A 22,858-nucleotide genomic window follows, 5' to 3' on the forward strand; every position below is an offset into this window, starting at 1 on the left:
CATCTACCTCCTGCCTATTTTCTCAGCCATTTCCACATTTAACCCATAGTACCTACTTACCTTTCAAAAGCGCACCTACTGTAATATTATTCCTTCCTTGCCACTTCCAGTTTTGCTAACTCCATCCGAAACATTGTCGGCTTCTATTATGACGTACTATCTTTGCACAACACTCCTTGCTAATGGTATTTCTTTACCATCGATGCCATTCTATGGGATATGTGATGTTATTTCGGTAATAATTATTCTCGGATTATAATCTTTTGTTAGTTGATATTGTTCATGACTATTTATTATTAAAATTTGGTTGGCGTTTTACTGTGACTATTTTTCTTGTGGTTTTGCAGTTTGTGTTAGTTAAATTATAATTGTGTCTTTCTTATAAAAATACTTCCGTATTAGGTGCATGTAGATGGTATTTCCAGTATTCAGGTAAGATTGTATTAAATTCCTGTCTATTAAAGACGCATCATGTTCGTTCGTTAGAACACTATACTTATTAGCCATTAAATTGTTGAGAGCTTAAAATATACAACCATTTTTTTAATGATCTCTCTCCACTTCATATTAGTCCTGACTACTAATGATGAGGGTTACCAATTTTCTTTCTATTCCTACCAAGAATAAAGCAATTGGAAAACATCGAAAATTATTCAATGATTACAAAACAATCTTACCACAAGCATCTCCGAAACAGAAAACAAAATTAAAAACAAAACACAAGACTGAAGTAATGAAACTAATATTACACGAACAGGGAAACACCAATAATCGAAGTAACACAGAATCCCTTATTAACCGCCCTACGCAAGGGCAAGACTCGTATTAATTTATGTTTGCGCCGACAGTAATGACACGCGGTCGATTGTATGTTATTGGAAAATATTGGCGTTTCCCCCTGAGGTTTGAGGCCTTGTGGATGCTACTGTTTTGGTCGATTTTGATGAAAGTTTGGGATAGGAAATACAGTGAAGAGGATTTCAAACTTGGAGAGGCTGATTTTTAGAGTTTCGTACTTGTCAGAATTGGAAACCTATTATTGAGATTCCGCTATCCGCCTGTCCGTCTAACACCAGGCTGTCATGAAGCGTCCAAGAGTTGACATTTTTATAGATGAAGTTCTTCGGTTGCCGGTAAAACAATAGACACTTGATTTAAATTTCAATGTCCAAGAAAATATTTTCATATATTATATACCTATAGGTATATCTGTTGATGTTTTTTTTTGCAGAGATTAGCTTCTTCCTATTTAAGAAAAATGTTATAATTTTCAATCATGGTGAATAAATCTACGTCCTCCAAGAAAATAATGGAACGCAAACAATCGGCGATCCTATCAAAAACACTCGAAAAAAATAATCAATCTCATAAATGCCGAAAACGAATAAATTCTTATGAGCGATCGTAAAACGCGCAATTAGCTACCGACAAGTCGGGAAAAATCCATTAATTCCATCGTTACTCGCTATGCCTTATATCAGTCAGTCCTAATTAAAAGACACCCTTGGAACAATTTTCTTCTCGATCGCTCGTCTTTAATTGTTCAATATGTTGCCATGTGGAGAAAGCATTCATCAGGGCACGCTGTTGAATTTTATGAACTGGTAGAATTACTAAGAACGAAAGTGAATTTAAAGTATTTTTGGCTTCTATTCTATGGTTATAATGTTTCATTAAGTTTCAATTATTTCATGCATTGTTTAATTACTCTAAGAGACCAGAGATTGTGTAGAAAAAATGTTATAAATTACGAATAACGGATTAGAAGCATGCTGGCAAGCGCACTGTCTAGTTTGTATGTGTAGGATAAGATCCCGAGGAAATACAGGTTCAACATAGACTCTAGTGTTAACTTAACATAAGACATTATTGATATTATTTCATACTGTGCAATATACTCTTCAAAATTAGGGTTTGTTTGGTGTAACGCTGAAGTAGTTAACATTGACCTAGCTAATAAGATCCTTAAACCTCAATTTGGACCTACAAATGGACAATTTAGGACTATACATTAATGACGCCTCAAGTTTTGAAACAAAACGTGCTATCCAAATACAGCCACAGTCCATCACCTCAGTAATTTTAGTGTGACAGTAGGGGGAACCGCCATTTTACTTTTAATGGTCATTGCCCACGAGATAACATCCCAAGGGGGCGAGATCTGAGGAATCAATGCGGTAGGCCTAAGGATGGGTACCATTGGTTCGAGAGATGAGAAGTGAATTAATTGTGAGTTTTGACAGTATTAAATTAAATAAAGTTGGTAAGATATTAGTATTTAAAATGTATATAATTAAGGAAAAAGTTTTTAAAAAAGATATATTCTAACTCTTACCTTATCAGCTCAAAGATATCAGTTTAAATAAATTGCACTTAAGTTGCTTCACGAGTTATTTTACTGTTCATTGTCGTACTAGGTCATGACAAAATACCATGTCTTTTTACACTAGAACTTCATCTTTAAATTTGATCTATTATACATCTCTACCCACTACATGTATAATAGGACTATGAATTACTGTATTATATCATTTACAATACTACGTAACTTCACTATTTTAGTTCTCACAAAATTATCACGAGAAATGCTTCGAGTTATCATACCCATAGTATGCCCCACGGTAGTAATTCCGTCACAGATGTTTTCTATGTTAATTCTATTGTTTTTTTCGTTAATTTTTATGTTCTTTTTCATGCTCGATTTATTCCGTTCGTCCGTTCGTTTCGAGATTAATGCTAAGTAGGAAAAAAACGTTTAGGCTTAATTCTCTTTCCGGATTGATACTGTCTTGAATTGTCGATAAAAATTAACGATGTCTCTTAATTAGATTTAATTTTTAATTAATTAGTTTGTTTTTGGATAAATTCGAGATTAATGGGTTGTTTATCTAAGTGGGCAACAGCTAGTTGTAAGTGTATTTGAGTAGTAACATTATTACAGCAACACCTTTATCCGATTTTATAGGATAGTAATGTAACGCAAGTTAATTTGTAATTGTTTATTAATTAAGATAATACAAAGTGAAAGAATGTTTGAAAAGTAATTTAGCTAATAAATTCATAGCTAGTTAGCTAAGCCCTCACTTTAAGCATTCAGTTTTGTAACAAGTCTAGAAAATACTCCAAAACAACAAAATATTTAATATTGCCTTTACATTTATCAAAAAAAAAATACGAAACATCAAATTCAAACAATACTTGATCCCAAAAGAAATAGCTCTCAGCTTAAATAAAACAACTGGGATCGCATCTCGAACTGGCAATCACAACGGCCTTTTGAAAAGTATTCAAAATAAATACAAAATTTCTTTTTAAATCTCAGACCCACCCTATAAAATCCATTGCGATATTAACATTTAAAAAATACTTGCATAAATAAAAATTCTTAAAAAACAAGGCACTGGGGACAGGGTGGGTCGAAATTCGTATTCGAAAGTTTTTGCCTCGATACGAATTCATTTCGGCTAATATTCGATTTTGGTGCCGACCAGTTTTGCAAGAGCCGTCAATAAGACTGATTTATGTTTACGTTTAATTTAACCATATTTGATTTTCTTGAGAGAAAATTGGGACGAATACAATCGTGTTTAATATCTGTAGTTCTTCTTATTAACGAGGATTTGATTTCTATAGTAATTATCGTGAGACTGATTCATTATTAAATGATGAAACGGATTACTCACGCGTATTTATCGGTAGTGCCTAGTTTCGGACCTAACCGGAGTCTTTAATCATGAACTGATGCGTCGGGGTCGCGAGTCGATAAATACGCGTGAATAAACCGTTACAACGTTTAATAGGGATTTGATTGTTTATGAGAAAGTTTAAAGTTTTAATTTGCAAATTAACAATTTTCTTAATGACGATTGCATTTCCAAAGAAATACACAAACATACGAAGGTCACAATAAAATGGCTACAAACGCATGGTTGCCCGAAGCGAACTAAACATTTTTAAGCTGTCATTAATTCAAAGTAAAATATTCGCCCCCTACCCCCTCCCAATGGGAATGGGGGCGATTAATCTGTGTTTAATGTCGCCCCCGAAAATATAAAAAGTTGCTAATCAACAGATTGGCGGTGTTTTTCGCCTCAGGGTGTAGTGATGCTCCCTAGTTTTTTTGTTCTATAGCATTTGGGATCGCTTTTTTTGCCTGTCATATAAATTTATATCTATCCATTTTAATTATTTCGCTAATGTAGAAGAGTTGCTTCGTAGAGGTTAATTTTCATAATAGAGAAAACTGGTGTTGATGATTTATTTAGTAAGGTCAGTTTCATACTAACTTGCTTGTCTTTTTCAACAAGAATGAATGCTTGGAACCTTTCAATTAATTTTAGTCATAAATTAATTGAATACAAATACATTGTCCCTTTTATAGTGAGTTTCTTTAGTTTTAATGGAAAAAATCGGCCTCCAATGAAGACTACAATTTTTTGATGATAGATAGCATTATTTAACCCTTAATCTACATGAATATAATATTATTATAGAAAAGTAAACACTTCAGTAATGACCTATCGGCTGACAAAAACGGTGCAAAATAGAGTTCTAATAAAGATTGCACTTATATCACTAATTATCAAAGTCTATATTTTCCTTTAATAATCCTTCATCAAAAATCATAAACCCAAAAAATCACTCCTCATTTTCAATTTCCACCGGACCAAGCGAAGTCAAATTATCTTTGAGATTAGCATACCTAATCAAATTAGCTGACATCAAACAAGCAATCAATATTAAAGAGCATTGAAATCGTATCGTTACGCCGGTTTGATCAGACTCAAATTGCCCTCAAAGTCCACGTTGGAAAAAAAAATTAAATTTGCCAAGTCGATTTCATTTTTCATTAATTCATCGCGAGGGGTCGTTTTGTGACGGTCTCGTTACTAGATGTGGTAAGGTTCAAAACATTCAATGCAGACAATTAACTGACAGGTAGGTACTTTATTAAATGATGCAACGGTTTCCTCAAGCATATATGTATATCGGGATCGCCCGACTAGTTTCAGGCCCAACCGGAACCCTTAATCAAGTTGACGAACTTTTTATCGGGATATCCCGATGAATACGCGTACTTAAACCGTTGCACCATTTAACATAGAATCATCCTCACTAAAGTTTCTGTAAAAAACGGGTTTAAGTTTTTTGTAATAAATTCGAGAACCAAGCCAACGTATCTTATGCATTCGGGTAATTCAAAAAAAGACAGTCACTGAAAATATTGGAAAATCGAGAAAAATTAAGACACTTTCAATTCTACCTGTACCTACTCGTTTAGGGATAAGATGTCTAACCTTCTAGTTTTTCCACCAGAAATCTGCTCATTCAAATCTCCAAGTTTTCAAAACAACATTTCCTTTTCTACCTGTAAGACATTCCTTATAAACACACTTCCAGCATCTCCAACATCCTTGTGTCCCCAGCCAGTACCGAGTTCCTATATAAAATTTCCCTCAGGGTTTTCTCTCTCAAAAAATACATTTTTTTCTTTACACAAGACTCTGTTTAACCCTCAAATGGTGGCTAATTTCGAGACGAGATGGCTGATTAATTATTGATAGACGTTTGCAAGATCGCAAGTCGAACGACTGCCAGTATTTAATGTTAATTTTTCTCTTTTTAATCCCCTGGCAGCCATGATTTTTTTATTAGGGATGATATTGTTTTGCTTTGATATTTTAAGGTTAGTCGTTCTTGGGAGTCGATTTTAATGTCGACTTTGTTTGTGTGTCTGTATCTTTTATGTCGGGTTTTTGAAAAAAATTTAGTCTTTCATTTTAGCATCCCGTACCTAAAGGGTAAAAACAGAACCCTATTAATGGAGGTTGCTCTGTCCGTCCATCCGTCTGCAACCTGACAGTTTCATATAAACCGTGATACCCAGACTGTTATAACAACAAATACTTTATATTAATTAACATCGAGGTAACAAATATTACGGTCCTCGATTTGATGCAGAAATTTTGTTGCAAATATGTGTTTTCTTTAGTTTAGATTTAGTTAACATTCAGTCTTTCTCATATGTTTCATGCTACCGACTGAAAAAACAACTTTGCTACTGCTAGTATAATAGTAAGACTAGTTTTTATCAAATTTAGCTTTATAGGCCATTTCCGATCGAGGCAGCAAAGAAAAGCAGCCTTCATGTGATCTTTTAGTAAGTACTATTTGATAAGGGTCAATTGAGACTAAAACATGTATCGAAGCGTGTAAAAACCGAAGTTGTAAAGTAGACTCTACACATAAAAAATATAATATCAATCTACAAGTACGTCGCTAAACAAAACATTCATCTCGTTACAAACGAGTAATTAAAAATCGATTGTAATCCGCAACCGACAACCGCAGTGATGCGACGTCTCAATGTACGGACGTTGGACGTCGGACGTCGGACGGCGGGCGGCCAAGCGCGTCCATATGCCACAATGGCGGCTTGGACAATGCTCGCGTGTCGAGTGACAGATACAGTGACGTGACCTGGATATGTACAGGTTGTTGTTTTTTCTATTATAGTGATAGAATTGGCGTATAATTGCAAAAGTGATAAAATAGGTATTTTTGTTGAATTGTATAAATGATTAATAATTACCACTGATATTATTTTTTTATTGCTTTGAAAAAACTTTTATGGAATGCTTAATTTATTTAATTATTAACTCTCATTGTATACAAACACACAATCAATACGACACGGAGAGTTACAGACCTATCGTCACCGGCATTATTTATTTTGCTTGGGCCTAGTCCATCAACATAGCTCATCTTTATATCGTCAAAGAATTATAGCGACACACCAGCTTGATATAAAAATAAAAAAGGGAGTAGGTACCATCCCAATATTTCAATATTTCCAGAGTTTGCTCATAACACTCCTGGTAATTTCACCAAAAAAAATCCTCTACACCAAAAAAACATCCTAAAAAACAACAACCTATACACAAAACAGGTACCAGCAATCTACGCGTCCATTCAATACAAGAACAAGTCGTAGTCCGCATCGGTCATACATCGCTAAACGTATTCAGATTTGTATGGACCCAGGACAATACCTGCCGCTATTGGGTTTCAACTATTATGTGGGTCACTGGCCAGGGAATAAAATAATAGACCCTATGAAGTTGTGTTATCTTTCAAGAGATTTCTGATAGGTTCGGGTTACCTGGTCATTTATTTGGTTAATAGGAAACTTACTAATAAAGTGTAATTCAGTAAAATGTTGCTACGTGAAAGTGTCGTGTAGTATTTGTAGGCACAAGGTACAGGTTCGGTCTCAACGCAGGCAAAGTAAAGATTTTTCCTGAAAAAAAAAAAAACTGTCAAGTGACCATCAGTGTTGATGATACTGTTGATAGGAAAAGGCTGAAGAAAAAACCTAGCTATCACGGTACATAAGACACAGCCGTAGAGACAGCGAAACCTCATCAACAGGGCTGACTTGTTACAGTTTGCTACAGAAAACTTAAAAATAACAACTTAACAGTATTTTTGCATTGCATACTACACTTCTTTAAGTTACGGCTTTCGAAATAAATTGGAAGCCTTTTTTTAACCTTACTATTTTCAGCAATATCAATTTTCTTACCTCCTAAATTCGAAAACTGCCAACATAAAATAAATTCCAGCACCTAAAATTCTACTCATCAGTCACAATTAACTAACTACTAACACCTAATCCATTCCGAACATGCCTGAACATTCTTCCTTCATAAAGTCTATATCTAAATATAGCACAGCCTACGTATGATACCCAGTTCCGGCTGTCAAGAGCTGATAGCACTCGTTTCCTGCACTCATTACCATACTGACGTAAAGGTCACTGCAGAACCGCATAATATGAAAAATTTACCGCACTATCTCTATAATTGCTCAGGACTTTACTTGAACCGTTGTGGACGTTTTGTTAAGCTTAAGTTAGATGTGATTGATGTTTTTATATTACTTTCACATGTGTATCGGGATCGCCTGAATTGTTTCGTGCCCGAGGGATTTTAAAAAAATTATGTTAAAGTTATCAGAGTTCTGCGATTTCATTTGCTTAGATGAAGTTTTCCCAGATTGCTTCATCGACGTTAGATCGAAATTATTATTTTTCTTTCTTTTAATAACTTTGACTTGTAAAAACATCATGAATTTTTATGAGTTAATGTTTTCTCTTTTAATACTTTTTCCAAATAATACTCTGTCACAGAACGATCAGACAAGACTGAAGTAAAAGTAGTTATCAATCTCAACCTAGCCTAGATATAAAGAGGTCACTAACCAACCGACCAAAGAACATCTTCCATTTAAAAATTCAACACGCCAACATCAAATAGAATTGATCCCAACCTACTGAATTATGAAGCCAAGGGGCAGAATAAAAAATACCCACGGAGGCATTGAAAGATTGAAAGGGGAAATCACTTAAGTTACCCAATTTATAGCTAAATCTCGCCCGTGGGAGATCCGTGGTCAGACTAACAAACATTAGCCGAAGGAACTTATAAGCCGGCGGTACCCTGTCCAGATAAATTGGTGCAACCAAACAGGGTAATTTTTTAAGACGATTGATTTTTTTTGAGTGTTCGGCAATGATGTAATGTGGTTGGTGAATTGTTGAGTTAGATTTTTATTTGTTTAGAGTTGGTAGTGTTCAATTTTACACTGTTTTAGATGGTGGTGAAACACCTCTTGAAACTTATATTGAGGAATCCTGAAGAATGATGAAGGTATGTTTTAAGGTAAAAATATTAACTCAGAGGCATGAATATAATTGAAAGGAACTGTCTGTCATACTTCTTATAAAAATGATAAAAATAAAATCGAAACCAAATAAATCCAAAAAATCAAAAATTAAAAAATTACACTCATATACGTCCATAGCAACCATAGAAAAAAACAATATCCATATAATTCGAAGATATTTGTTATCACCCCACGTCTTCTCAATCCAGACAACCAGGGGTTGCAAATCGTTGGCTATTGACGTCCAAATGTTATCAACCCCTTCGGGATTGAGGGTAGATTTATTTTTCTGTATTAGCGTCGATGTATCCGTAAGATAAATGTGTGTCCGTGGTTTTATTTTGTAAGAGTAGCTTGTTAAGTGCAGACGCGAATAATTCATTGGGATTTTTGTATAGTCTTACTTTTTAACACTACAGAGATAGTGCTTTTTGTAAAATTTTAATTTTATCTAATGTTTCACGGATTTTTTTTTTATATTGATGAAGTTTCCAACTTCTATTATTTTTTTAATTATTTCCTATCTTCCATTGGACAAATGACGTTAAACTGGTAGCTGTCTTGGATTAGATGCAGAAAACTGAGAACCTGGTGTTGTGGATCAATGTGGGGGAGGCCTGTCCAGCAAGCAGTTCGTGGCGATAGGCAGGGTTGTTTGTTTGAATGTAACATCTACCCAATTCCACTGGCATGAGATGAAAGAGTACTACCACTTCACCTGCACAATCTTATTTTAAAAGATAGTCATACCCCCTAGCATAGTACACATATTGAAATTCAGTGCCGAAACTAACTAGTCCTTAAAATGCCCATGTGATTCATTTTAACAAATCACAATAATTCCTATAAAACTGGATGATCTGTCAGACAGAAACGGTTTATAAGTGCCTATATAATGTCCATATCTGAGAATCACTAGCTACAACCCCGAGGGCACAGAAACTATGACACATAAATACAATGATAAAAATAAACTTATTTTTCCAAACGTCGAATAAAAAATGACGTCTTTTACACCGTAGTGAACATAATCTAAGAAGTTTTTTGCTGAAATAGTTCATTTTTATAGGGAGTTTTGGTGATATTGTCTGATAAGGAAAGAATTCGTTTTTCGAGATTTATTTTCGGTAATAGGAAAATACGTATTGCGGCTGACACTAATGTGTATTTTACAGGAGGTAAAATAATTCTAAGATACAACCTCTGTGTGTTCATTTGGCCATAGTTGCTTGCATGTTGATTGATATCATATTGTAACAGAAACTGAATCGAATATATACGATTTGCACACGAGTATATCAAAAGGTTTTGACTGGTTTCTACTCCCTTTTTTGTTCTTTTAGCATTTTCTCTCTCTCGAACCTAGATTACAATTCATATCGATCTAAAAGGCATATATTATTTTAATAAAATCTATCCTTCTTCACAGGAAACAAACTATAACACACCTCATCTACCTCAAACGCAACCATCAAATAACAAAACAGAATCGGCTACTCGTCGGTCTCACTATTGAGTGCCGAGGGCCAGGGGCAAGTGGGTTAAAATGGAACACGGCGCAATAAAACACCCCTTCTGTCCATAAATATCCGAGTTCGGAAGTTGGTCTGTTAGCGGTCGGATATTTTTTTGCTCTGTCCATTCTATTTTGCGGATACTCAATGGGGTGTCCTTATTTATTTGCTTTATCGACAATTGGAGGCAAGTTTGGATAGAGAGGGTTTTGCTTCTTTTGAAGATGTTTGAGGAGTTAGAAAAGATAACTGTGAGTGTAATTTTCCATGTAGAGTATTTGGGAAACAGATTGTATCTTGTTGTGTTCCAAGTATGTTGATATTTGATTTGATTCTTATATAAGCAGCTTATTATTACACACTGTTTGGCACAAGAACAGAATAAGGTTCAAATGAGATAATCGATTGGGTAAGGTTTTGTTAAATTACAATTTACAGTCAAAAAAGATACAAGTGTTGATACATAGAGCCATTTTATAGAAAATTTTGCTTGCCATCCGTAAAATCGTTGTTTCCTGTCAGAAATCCTGAATCCTGCATAAACACAATATCAATAACCTGTCAAATAAAAAGAACACAATGCTAGCACATTTCTTTGTTCTTTATCCATTGACATATTTCATAGGGAAGCAGAAAACGGATCATAAATATCGTACTTTAATAGTGCTACTATCTTTTCCGTCATATTGCTTCCCATAATCTCATTCCTCAGCCCTCTGACTTGACATTCAAATTGCCACTATTTTTCACAAACATATTTTATTATATTGCAAGATCCCAATAAAGATACTGAAGTATGCTTTGAGAAGCCTATTTGCCCTGGGCATTGTGTAAATCTGTCTCAATAGTAATAGGGAAATTCGTTTAACCCTCTCGCAACAAACGAACAAATGTATTTTTTACCCCCGATATCCGAAAAAGAATTGTTGCTCTAAATTAAAAGTTTTGGGAAGTCTTCCTTGATTTGTGAACATGGTTAAATTAAGAATTGGGCTTATTTAGGTATTTTAAGGAAAGTTCAGGTGGATTCAATTTATGTGGTTTGCTTTCGGTGTTTAAAATGCTTTTGCGAAATTTGATTATTGTTAATCACTTAATAGAAAAAGTTGTAGATAATGTTTTTTTAGCTTATTAAAATAAATAATATAAAAATTAGTAATTTTTTTCTCCACGAACGAATTTGAATAATATCTTTACCACTACGAAAGTAATGACGACACCACTGTCACAAATTTTCACGGAAAATTTAGGTGTTAAAACAGCTAAATTTCGCCATGTGTCAAATAACAATAACTAAAACCTCCCCAAAATAAAAAGACTTTAATCAGTCCAAGAGGAGTCACGTATAAAATTAAGAACCACAATTCCAATGAGCGCATCAGAACACCAATAAAGAGCGAACAAGTGAAGAATGCTAGCAATTTAAATTTTTGATTCCGACTCGAATGGAATGCTCGTGACTTTAAAGCGCTGCGATATTGGAGCCCTTTTTAATAAAGTTAGACGGGACATAGGAATAAATTCGCTTGAAGCGCAAGCTGAGACAAGCACGGAAGTCGTAAACCACTGGAGATGTTAAGATGTTGATTGAGTGAGGAACGACTATTTGGACGAGACTTTGGGTTTATTGGGAAAAATTGCTAATGTCTCCAATAGGGACGCCTGTCTGAAAGAGGTAATTAATGATAGGGGAATTTAAGGGGACCGTACCAGTGGTAAAGTTTTTACCAAATTTAATGGAGTAATGACTATTTTCGAGACAGTCTTGTTTCAGGAATTAAATGAAATATTCCTATCTATCTTCTTATCGATCCCTACTTACAGAAGGAGAGTTGTAGATATTCCTAATCTAATAAATCGAATCTACATTGAGCACAAAATGAAACAGGTAACGTAAACAGGTGCCCAAACAAATACAAGTAAGTTTAACAAAAGAAAATCTCGGCTTTTATAAAATTAAAAACGCAGCACAAGTAATGATATTAAAATTCAACGCTAGCGCTGGGGCCAACAGTTTGGCGACAACGGTAGCGGGCGTGAAGGAATCGCGAGATTTATCGGTTCTTTCAGAACGTAATAAAAATATATTGTTCAAAGAAATGTCAATAGTGAGAAAATAGGTATGAAGAAGTAGAGTATACAAATTGTAATGGGAAGTCTAAACAATAAAATCTATATCTATACTAATATATAAAGTTGAAGAGTTTGTTTGATTGTTTTTTTGTTTGTTTGTTTGAACGCGCTAATCTCAGGAACTACTGGTCCAAATTGAAAAATTCTTTTTGTGTTGAATAGACCATTCATCGAGGAAGGCTATAGGCTATAAACCATCACGTTGCGACTAATAGGAGCAAAGATACAATGGAAAATGTGAAAAAAACAGGGCAGGTATAAATTATAACTTATATCTTCCACCCACGGGGACGAAGTCGCGGGCAACAGCTAGTTATTAATAATTGTCGTTTACAAAAATCGTACCTTTTCTTTAACGAGTGGTATGAGTGTTTTGTAAGAATGTAGAAAATTTTAATGTTTAATACTATAACATGTTAGTTAGAAAAAAATACAGGAATTAATGGAAGCAAAACGTAACAAAATTGATATTTTAATTTAAACCGTCGTGTAACATAACATTTTTGAAAACGGTCTCTAATAGAGATATCTGATAACATTTAAATTATATTAATCCTTTCAGAAGAAAATGCTATATTGTACCTACATAGATTCCCCAATAAATTATCTGTACCAAGCCAACGTACAACATTATATAATAAAAAATCATTCTGTATGGCTATCAGAATCTATAATAAGTTACCAAATGATCTAAAGGATCTTAATATAAATTCTTTCAGAAAGAAATTATTTGATTTTCTTTTAAAGAAATGCTACTATTGTACTAAGGAATTTCTTGATGACAAGAACATTGCTGTATAGTAGATATAGTGCAGTATAATTATAATAATTATTATAAGTACCTAGATAATAAGTTAATATTTGTACACCGATTCGATACTCTACTAGCCATAAAACACCTATTGTAACTACTACATTCTAACAAATAAATGTTTCTTTCTTGAAGTCTTAGATTCAGAAACCCGCTGCTCTCGTGTCCACACTTAACGTACAGTGCAAGCGGACATAATATTTGTTTTAAACAGAGCCCGCCGCCCACGTAAACTTATTAAAATATTTCCAGTTATATTTAATTAGTGTTTCTGTGCCATTCGTCCCCTCTCTCCTCTAAGCCCAGGTGTATCGCGGATTCGGCTTTGGTTGTTCACATTTTTAGAATTAATTAATTTGTATTATTATAATGCTTTCTTGGATTTTATGTTGTAATGTTGCTTGGGATAGATGGTGTTTTAAAATTACGTGTGTAGCTTTTAAATGAGATGATGATTTCAGCCATTGACTACCAAACAGCTTTAAATAAATAATTTTGCAGTTATGATAGCAAAACACTTCTTAACACGTTCTTGCACTCTTACTGTTGATTCCACAACGGAAATTGTTTGATTTCAAATGATTTACGAGAGCATTCCCGTATAGCCAAGGATTATAAGAACCAGAAAAGCATTCCATTGGTTTAAGCTGGTATGAGTCCAGCACCATGGGGATCCCGGTGGAATTCCATGGCGATTTCTACCGGGACACAAAAAATCTCAAAGTAATTTCCCACCTTAATAGTTTTATAATTAATACAAATGGTTTAAACTCCATACAAAGTTATCTTTCAAGGTTTATTTGAAAGTGGTTTCAGCTCAATATTACCAAGAAAATTACGAAAATGAGTGTGCATAAATTTTACAAAACGGAAAATTTTTACAAACATTGAAATAATAAAATCTAAACCCTACCTCGTTATAAATTAAACACAAGTAAATGAAGATATGCATGCAGCGAGTCACCGGCTATTATTTGTGAACCAAATGAAATTCCCGAAAGAGGAACAGAATCGTACGTGTAACTTTAGAAAAATGTAAAATAATGTGAAAATTTACAAATAAACACTGCAACGGGCGTGTGTGTTTTATTAGGAAGAGGAGGGTTCCGTCGCAGGTTTGTGAATCAAAATTGAAACGACTTCGGTGATTATTTATAACATCTAATTATACATATAATCATACATATAAGTCAAATACCCACCATTCTAATTCAAATCTAAAAAAGCAACTCTATTTTGTATGGCCCTGGCCATATAGAATTGTTTAAAAGCAAGTGAAACTTGTATGGGATATATTTTTTTTTTCAAAACAGACTAAGTATTTGTTTTTTGAGAAAATCATCCAATGATCATAAGGGTTCATTGATCAACTCTCAGATCACACCTTATTAGCCGGTATATATTTTAAACAAAACACGCACTATGCTTGCAACGTTTCGGAACACAACAGTAATATTGTACGAAATCAGGTAAGGCGTCTGTGATGATAATTGCTGGTGATAGATATTTATTCTCTTCTGCCTGTTTTTCATGAAAAACATCCAAATTTATTTCAACAACTGGTTCATACCTAGTAACACAATTTACCTAAGTCTATAAAACTTTACTGCGCAACCCTAAAAATATGAGAAAAAGTACAATACGCGCAGGTGTGACCTGCGCCCGTATTATTTCATAATTTGGAGAGCGGACAGGAAGCTAATGATGTTTTTATTTCATGTTACACCGCGGTGTGATTGAGGACGCTCGCGCTTCCGCGGTAAGGTGTAAAAATTGGCCAATTAAATGTATGTTATTTGCATGCGTTGGATTTTTTATGTTTAGATTATTATACTGAATGTCGTGAGAATGATTATTAAATGATGCAAAAGTTTACACACGCGTGTTTATCTCGATTGCCCGACTAGATTCGGACAAACCGATCAATTCAATCGTGAGTAAACCGTCGAAATCATTTAATAAATGTTAAAATAATAATAATTTAATCAAAAGCCTTTATTTGCTGACCTGTACACATTTAAACCTTAATTTCTATACATATTGATGAAATTAAAGTACTGATTATAATTATACGTGTTATAAATAGATGGGTAAAATTATTAACAACCAATTATTCAGACTGGTTGTCTACTGATATGCATATATAAAAGTTCTGAATGAAATTTTCGTAGCCATATGATTGAGGACGCTAGCAAGAAGAACCTTTTGTACAGTGATATCTTCTACCAAAGACATACATAACTACGCTTACAGTTATGTAACTAAAGTACCTTTTAAACGTCACAAAAAGTAAAAAAGTTAGAACAATCTCACTTAAGTATGAACTAAAAAGAAAAAAGATTAGCTAAAAACAGTATCAAAAAGGCATCAAAGATTTCGCAACGCCATCGGGCGCAAACGCAAATAAATGAGCTTAAAATTTAAAATTATAATAGGATTGTGTATCCGGTGACACAAATGTGTGGAGTTTGTTACTAACGACTTGTGTTCTGAAGACAAGATGAGGGCTACAGGTGGTATGGAGATGGCCGGGGTGAAAAAATGTGTAGTGCGGATTTGAAATCACGATAAATAAATATTTCAGATCAGTTAGGCAATGATAAATTTGTGCGTTTCTGATTGGGAACTCAATAAAGCTATGTTGAAAAATAATTCCGATATTTTTCAGATTGATTTTTGGAATTCACTTATAGGAGACCTAATTACCTAATTAGCCTAATTACCTAAGCTTCACATCAAAAATAGGAAAATATTATGAAAGCAAACATAAATTTCTTAAAGTTTTTTAATATAACGAGTTTGCAAACACTAAAACCAATGACATGTTCAAATTCAAAACAAATTCATAAACGTCAACTTTTCTCTGGCTTGCCATCTCCATACCTTTCCATGTCGTATAGTTTTACCTGCCATCTCGCGGCAACTAATTGTGAGTGCAGATAAAGTATGGTGTAAGATGGCCGCCGTGGATTGCATCACCGCACTCACTAGACCTGCGTCTACCTGTATGCCTCTCATGCTCGTATTCAGACACTGGTTGGCTAGTATATGAAAAAAACCTCAATTTTTTTGTGCTTCAAATCTATTTTCTGTTGAGATTTTTTCTTCGTCGCTTACTTGCTGTGAATGCAATAAAATGGTTTTTCCAATTGTATTTACTGCTTCTGATTGATTTACTTGTCTGTGGTATATAATCTTTCGAAACTTTCGAATAAACGACATTTTTAATAACGCTACACACGCGTATTTATCGGAATCCGACTAGTTTCGGACTAGCCCGGATTCCTAAAATCATGAGCACGCAAAGCTGTTACGACTCGAATATAGAGCTTTAAATTACATAAATACTCATGAATCCACTTTCCATAATAATACAGCTAAATTACTCCATACTGAAATCAAAGCAAGCTAATGAAAAATTATAAAAATAATTTTGTATGGTCCCTCATTATGAACGATGCAGCATCAATGGCCTAAACGAACACATTACAGCTTCCCATCTTAGAGGTAAGTAAGAAAGACGCATGATATTGTTGTTTGAACCGTTAGTTAGTTGCGGTTACCGTCTTTACTGAATACTGCAGTTTAGAGTTACTTAGGAGGATAGGCTTAGGTGTTACTTTACGCGGCATTCATAAATACTGAGGAAATCTGCAAAAGATTGTGAGGAAATAGAGTTGACTTAGGTTCATTATTGTTGTTAAGTTCTCGTTTCGTTTTATTTTGGTTTTCGAACCCAAAGGATTAAATGGAGCTCTGTTTAATAAGGTATCGACGTCTATCATTACGCTGTATCACGTGATCCATGATAGTGATTTTTCACATTCATAGATGATGGTTTTCTGATGCCAATATAACAACAAATAAATTAAAACTTAACAATCGACTTTAGGCAACGATTGTTTTAGTGAAATATTTTGATGGGTGAACAATTGGTTTTGCTTTTGTCCTATTTCCTCAATGCCTTCAGCCCGACTTGCTCTCGACTAGATTTTTTTATTGAACTATCCGGCATCAAACACCCCTCTTAGCCACTACACGACTATTAACTCATTCTTTCATATCCTTTAATACACAAAGCTGTATTACATGAACGATAGAAAATATCGCACAACTGACAAAAAAAACCTCCAGATTTTTAAGTCCTCAATTGCATCCCTCACACGTACTATACCTAAAACAGTACCCATAGATCCCTCATATTAGTCATAGCATTCCCCACTTTTTCCTCATCTATACATCAACTAGCACGCCAAAATAGCTCCCTAAAATATAATTATTAGAGATAATATAGTATCGACGTAGTTACCAGTAATAAATGTGGCAACGGGCACGGCGCGTGAGTTGTGACCACTGCAACGGTCCATTAGCGATTATTGTACAAGTTTTGTCCTAACTGGACTGTCGTGGATGTAGTGGGAATGGAAGCGGTATGGATGTTTGTTGGGGAGAGCTGAGCGTGGTTGTGAATAGGGGGTTTGTGGAAAATAAAGGTTTTTGTTCGTAGCAGATTTTTAGGAAGTTAGGTAGCTGTCATTGAATGCTTAATGTATTGTTTTTATAAACGTTGATAAGTTTTTGTGCGCGATTAATTAATATTAAAAGTAATTAAAGTTTTCTAAAATGAAATTGAGTGAGTCTGTGCAAAGATGAAGGACAGCAACTAACTTGCATTATCTTATAATATTATCTTTATGGAAAAATTCTGGGCTTTTTGTTTTAATCTACATATGTTGTTAAACGGAGACATATGACAATTTGTGATATGTCTCCATAATAACGTCGCCTGATTATGTCTACCAAAAACCATACAAAAAAATCTGCAAAGCCACATCCAGTACCCCCACATCTACGCCACCGGACACAGCAGCCAAATTCTTTGTACGTATTTAGTCGTATTATTTATTGCTTTCGTATCGACTGCGCTCCGGCCGTGCCAAGCTATTACTCCGCTAGTTATACCACTTCCAGTAGTTCTGTTTCTTTGTTCTTATTACGGAATTAACTTAAAGTTTTTGAGTTTGAGTGCCAATTTTGTTTTGATATTGAAATTGGTTGGCATGTTGTATTTGGTTATATTTTTGTTAGTTTGGTAAGTGTTATGGGAGTTAATGACTCCTTGACTGAATACCTGAAGTGTTAAATTTTTCTTTTGAACTCTTAAGTTATTGAAAATTAGTATAATTACGTAAGTGAAAAGAATTTAAGATCTTGGTGTTCAGTCAATTTCAGTAGTTCCTATTTCAAAGCTATTTTATTTCTTAGTAGAATATTAATTTCGGCAGAATTATATAGACCTAAATGATTACTTTGTAATAAATCTAAAGAAACAATAAGAAAAAAAACATGTAAATCTGTTCTTGAAATTCGTTTTATCATAACAGTGCTATGCAGGCAGCCTGAATATAGCTATGACTGAATTATTGGAGAAATAACTGCATTCACAACTCTCTGAAATTACAATAAGGTTATTTCAACAATAATTAAACAATTTAAAGACAAAATGGCTTCCAATACACACAAATAACTCAACGCCACTCAATCGTAGTTTAATGCGAACAACATGTGACGTCACGGCCCAATACCTCACAATATCAATCCTGTACTCAAAAACCAAACATTTTGCACTCTATAACACTCTTATAGCGACCACATAAGGTCGTTATTCGTGTAAATGGGAGTAGGAACAGATTTGGATAGCTTGCATTGCTCGTTCATTGGTTTGAATTCGAATTTCGAATAATGTAAAGAGGTTTACATGCTTGTGTTTTGATGGTAACTAAATAGTATTATATCCTCATACATCCTTTTTATGTGGTTTTCTTTCACTACTTGGAGCGTCCATAAACTATGAAATAAATGAATAAAATATATTGATCAAAGGTGTTTAAAAATATTGTTGATATTGCTACTCAATACCGTAACCGTTACTCCATAAGTTATGTTTATGTCTGAGAGATTTTTTTTGCTTTTTCAGTATTTTTCTACAAAGTGAAATTCCATTGAAAGCCTTCTTTTTCCTGATTATTACCCTTCATGCTAACATTATATGCCCTGAAACAAACTTCATCGAATTTATTTGATTTTCAGGTTTACATCATCATTATTCATTCACAACTGCTTTGGGTTCGGATTCCAGTCTAACCGGAGCTACTAAGTACAAGTGTTTTATAACGAGTCCACTGCTTATCTGACCACCTCAACCTAGTTATTTGGGCAACACGATAAACATTACTTGATTCTTACACTTTCTTTAAAAAAACCGATAGGAGCAAATAAGTTAAAAACACAATCAATTACAAGAAGTAAATTTTTCGCAACACATATACCGATAAATATCCGAATCATCTTACATACCTCCTGAACCAAAATTAGAAACAAAACTATTTTCTCAATTCATCTGTAAGGCCCTTTACAGCAGTGCCAATCGTCCGGTCGACCGGCGTCCGATGTCCGGCACTCCGCGTCGGACCGGATCCGGCATGTGCCGTGCGTATTATTGGGCATACCGATACTGATACACGGTTTATGGGGTCGGCCATATGTGCAAGCCATATGCGAAGTTATAGCAAATTATAGGTACTTACATAGTTGAATTATAAGATTTTTTGGGTTTTTACTGAAGTATAGTCGTAGTTTTTTTTGTTCTATAACAGAATTTTTTAAATCCTCTGGTTCCCAGTGGGCGACGATTTTTGCCCACCAGGCAGGCTGCTTCGCGCCACATGACCAGAACGCCGAGGTCGCCCGCGGCAAGTGATTTAGTCAAATACGCCTATCCTAAGCTTAATATTTGTTCAATCGTCTAGAATTTTCTATATTCATAGGAATGTCGTTCAATTAATTAAAAGCTGAATAATACATCCTAAAATAAGTCTTACAAAGGTTTGAGATTAAAAAAATCTAATACAAATCTGTTAGATTATATGCATTCACTACACAAAAATATAAATTCAAACTAAATAATATTAAAAAGAACACACCCTCACAACTCCATAATCACATAACAAATGACCATCGCACAAGGGTTGTCCATCACTCATACATACGAAGGATGCGACATAGTAATTCCATCCCCCGATATTTGACGCAAATAAATTATTGTTAGCGTGACAACCCTAAGGACATGCAAATTGGGGTGACCCCACGTCTTTCGAAGCGGGTTATTTATGGATTTTGTGGAAATATTCTGTTGAGTACAGGTAGTCAAGAGGATGTCAGGAAAATGAGCTGAGAGTCAGAAAATGCAGGAAGAATAAGATGTTGGACTCAGAAAAGAGAGAGTTCTATCGAAGAAGATTGAGTATTATTAGTTGAACTTCTCTGACTGAAATTATTTAAATCGAGTTTCAAAACAAAAGGAAAACTGTTGGTGATGGTGCAAAAACTTGATGCAATTTTATTGGATCAAATTTTAATGTCAGCTATTTCACGTGGCGAAACAAAAAAACTGATCAACAAAATCGGTTTTTAACAAGCATCAAAAATACAGACAAATAGATACTCCTTTGTCTTATGACCTTTGAATACCATACCAATAGAAAATTATTTAATACCTTGACTATAAAGAAGCCAGAGAAAACATAGTTTAGGCAAATCAAATAAGTATCAAAAACTTATATTGAAAATCAACTTACAAACAACGATGACTTTCATCTTTACAATTATCCATTTTCACAAAAAAATACTAACTTTCCATTTATCCCAACCAGCCCCCAAACCCTACACTCTTAAACACAATTAACCATAAACTCTTAAACATAACCGGGAAAAAGTAAAACAACCTCCCCCGGAACCTACCATCAATCCGGGTCTATCTCCAACCTGTAGTGACCCGGTCATCCTTAAGTCCACCAGTCGGCTAGTCATTTATCACCCCCGATTACCAACCCTTGCTTCACCGTCACTTTTGGGATCCAGGAAGAAAAATGAACGTCAATTGGTAAATACTTTGAAGATTGAGTGAAATAGGGTTAGGATTGGTTGGCAGTCAATAAGGAGGCGTTTATTTTGTTATTGTGATGTAAAAATATGTTTAAGAGATTGGAGAGATAAGAGACAGAGATTTTCATAAAAAAATCGTATTTAAAACGTGTTACGTTAGTTATAATTATATTAAACGCTGCTTATCGTCTGTTTATATCAGTGGGTTGATATGAAATTCGCCTATCTACTATACTACTACTGACTGGCTGTTACTAACTCAGCTTTTGTCATTTAAGTATTTTTATTTCGTTATTGATCACATGAAATATAATTTTAAATCAAAGTTCCTGCCCAGTGGCCTGAAATTTCTACGATGCAACAATATTTTATAAAAACAACACCTCATGAGAATATCATGATCTTATTCTCCGCTTTCGGTCATTCCTCTAAAAGATCAATATTCAAGAGCACAAAAGGCACTTACAATTACTACAATCGTTTAGTATTTTAACAGTCAATAGATGTCCCAAATCCCTTAAAGTCCCGATACAAAATGTTAGAAATTCAGCCATTTTCCTCACTAAAGGGCCGCATTAAGGACGTAGGGTGTAGATGAGCAATGGATCCAATAAGTCAGCCAGTATTAACACCCCATACTTTAATGGGTCACATATGAATAATGGTCAAAGGAAATTTTGCCTATTACAGAGGATTCCCTATTTTCAATGATGTTTTAGAGAATTCAGAATTCATGTCGATTCAAGTGTCGCCTTGTTTATGATAGATGTGGCTTGTATTATTTGAGTGAGGTTTATTTAGGATGTATTTGGGAAGGATCTACTAAGACCCAAAAAAGGTTATGTATAAATTTAAAGACTAGTGCGTTCTTTCCGAAAATTTGGAAAGAAATAAATCGGACGTATGGGGTCAAATAGGTAAAGATACGATAGGGTGAGACTCTGCAGAAGGCAGTATACGATAATTTAATGTGAGAAAGAATTATATGTGATTTGATTCGTTAAATCAGCCATCAATCAATCTATCAATCAACTCAGCCTACGTTGTTGGACAGAGGCGTCCCCTCATTTACCCTCAACCCTAACAACTCCGAAAATTAAACTCATCACAACATGGCGACTTGAAGAAACAAAACACAACAGAATTAGGCGAACGAAAAATACAAACAACTATCAATCAAAGCAACCGCATACATATAATCCCCTACCCCTTCTACTGGCCATCGCATGTCATTTATTATTCGAAAATCCGCACCCGACTCCTTCCTAGATATCTCTTATTTATTGTCAAAATGCCAACCGGGATGAAACGAAAACTATTTGTCATTGACAAAGCTTTTTGGATATGTGCGAGCCCTTAGATATTGGTGTTGTTTAAGGATGGTAGGTAGGATGTTGTTGGATAGTCTTGGGAAATTCTTGGGTTGAGAATGATCTGTTAGGATTTTTGGGTCTAGGTATTCTGTAGTGGGTTACTACTTTATTTTTTAACAGTCTTAAAAGTAGAAAGCTTCTTTAATGAGATATTTTCACTCTCCCCGAACAGGAATGTGATTAAACCTACTTAAAGAACACGTGGTATTAAGGATCTAAAGATAGGTCCTTTCTGTAGACTTATAATTTTTACCACCAAGGTAGATTTTCCTCAACCTAATCTTGTTTATTTGATCAATGGCCTTCAGATCAAAATCTTTCAGGCTCCTAGTGGTTTCTCAAATCTTACACATACA

At 34.5% G+C, this 22,858-nt stretch overlaps 1 protein-coding gene across 1 annotated transcript in view; it reads left to right on the top strand.

Moving 5' to 3' along the window:
- Positions 1 to 19,945, top strand: part of LOC113503120 (facilitated trehalose transporter Tret1-like) — a 37,905-nt gene extending 17,960 nt beyond the window's left edge. The window contains exon 5 of the mRNA XM_026884938.1: positions 19,868 to 19,945. Within this exon, the coding sequence (XP_026740739.1) occupies positions 19,868 to 19,945 (78 nt within the window). The remainder of the gene's footprint in view (positions 1 to 19,867) is intronic.
- Positions 19,946 to 22,858: the final 2,913 nt, after the last annotated feature.

Source organism: Trichoplusia ni, chromosome 18 (assembly GCF_003590095.1).
Source record: "Trichoplusia ni isolate ovarian cell line Hi5 chromosome 18, tn1, whole genome shotgun sequence".
NCBI lineage: Eukaryota > Metazoa > Arthropoda > Insecta > Lepidoptera > Noctuidae > Trichoplusia > Trichoplusia ni.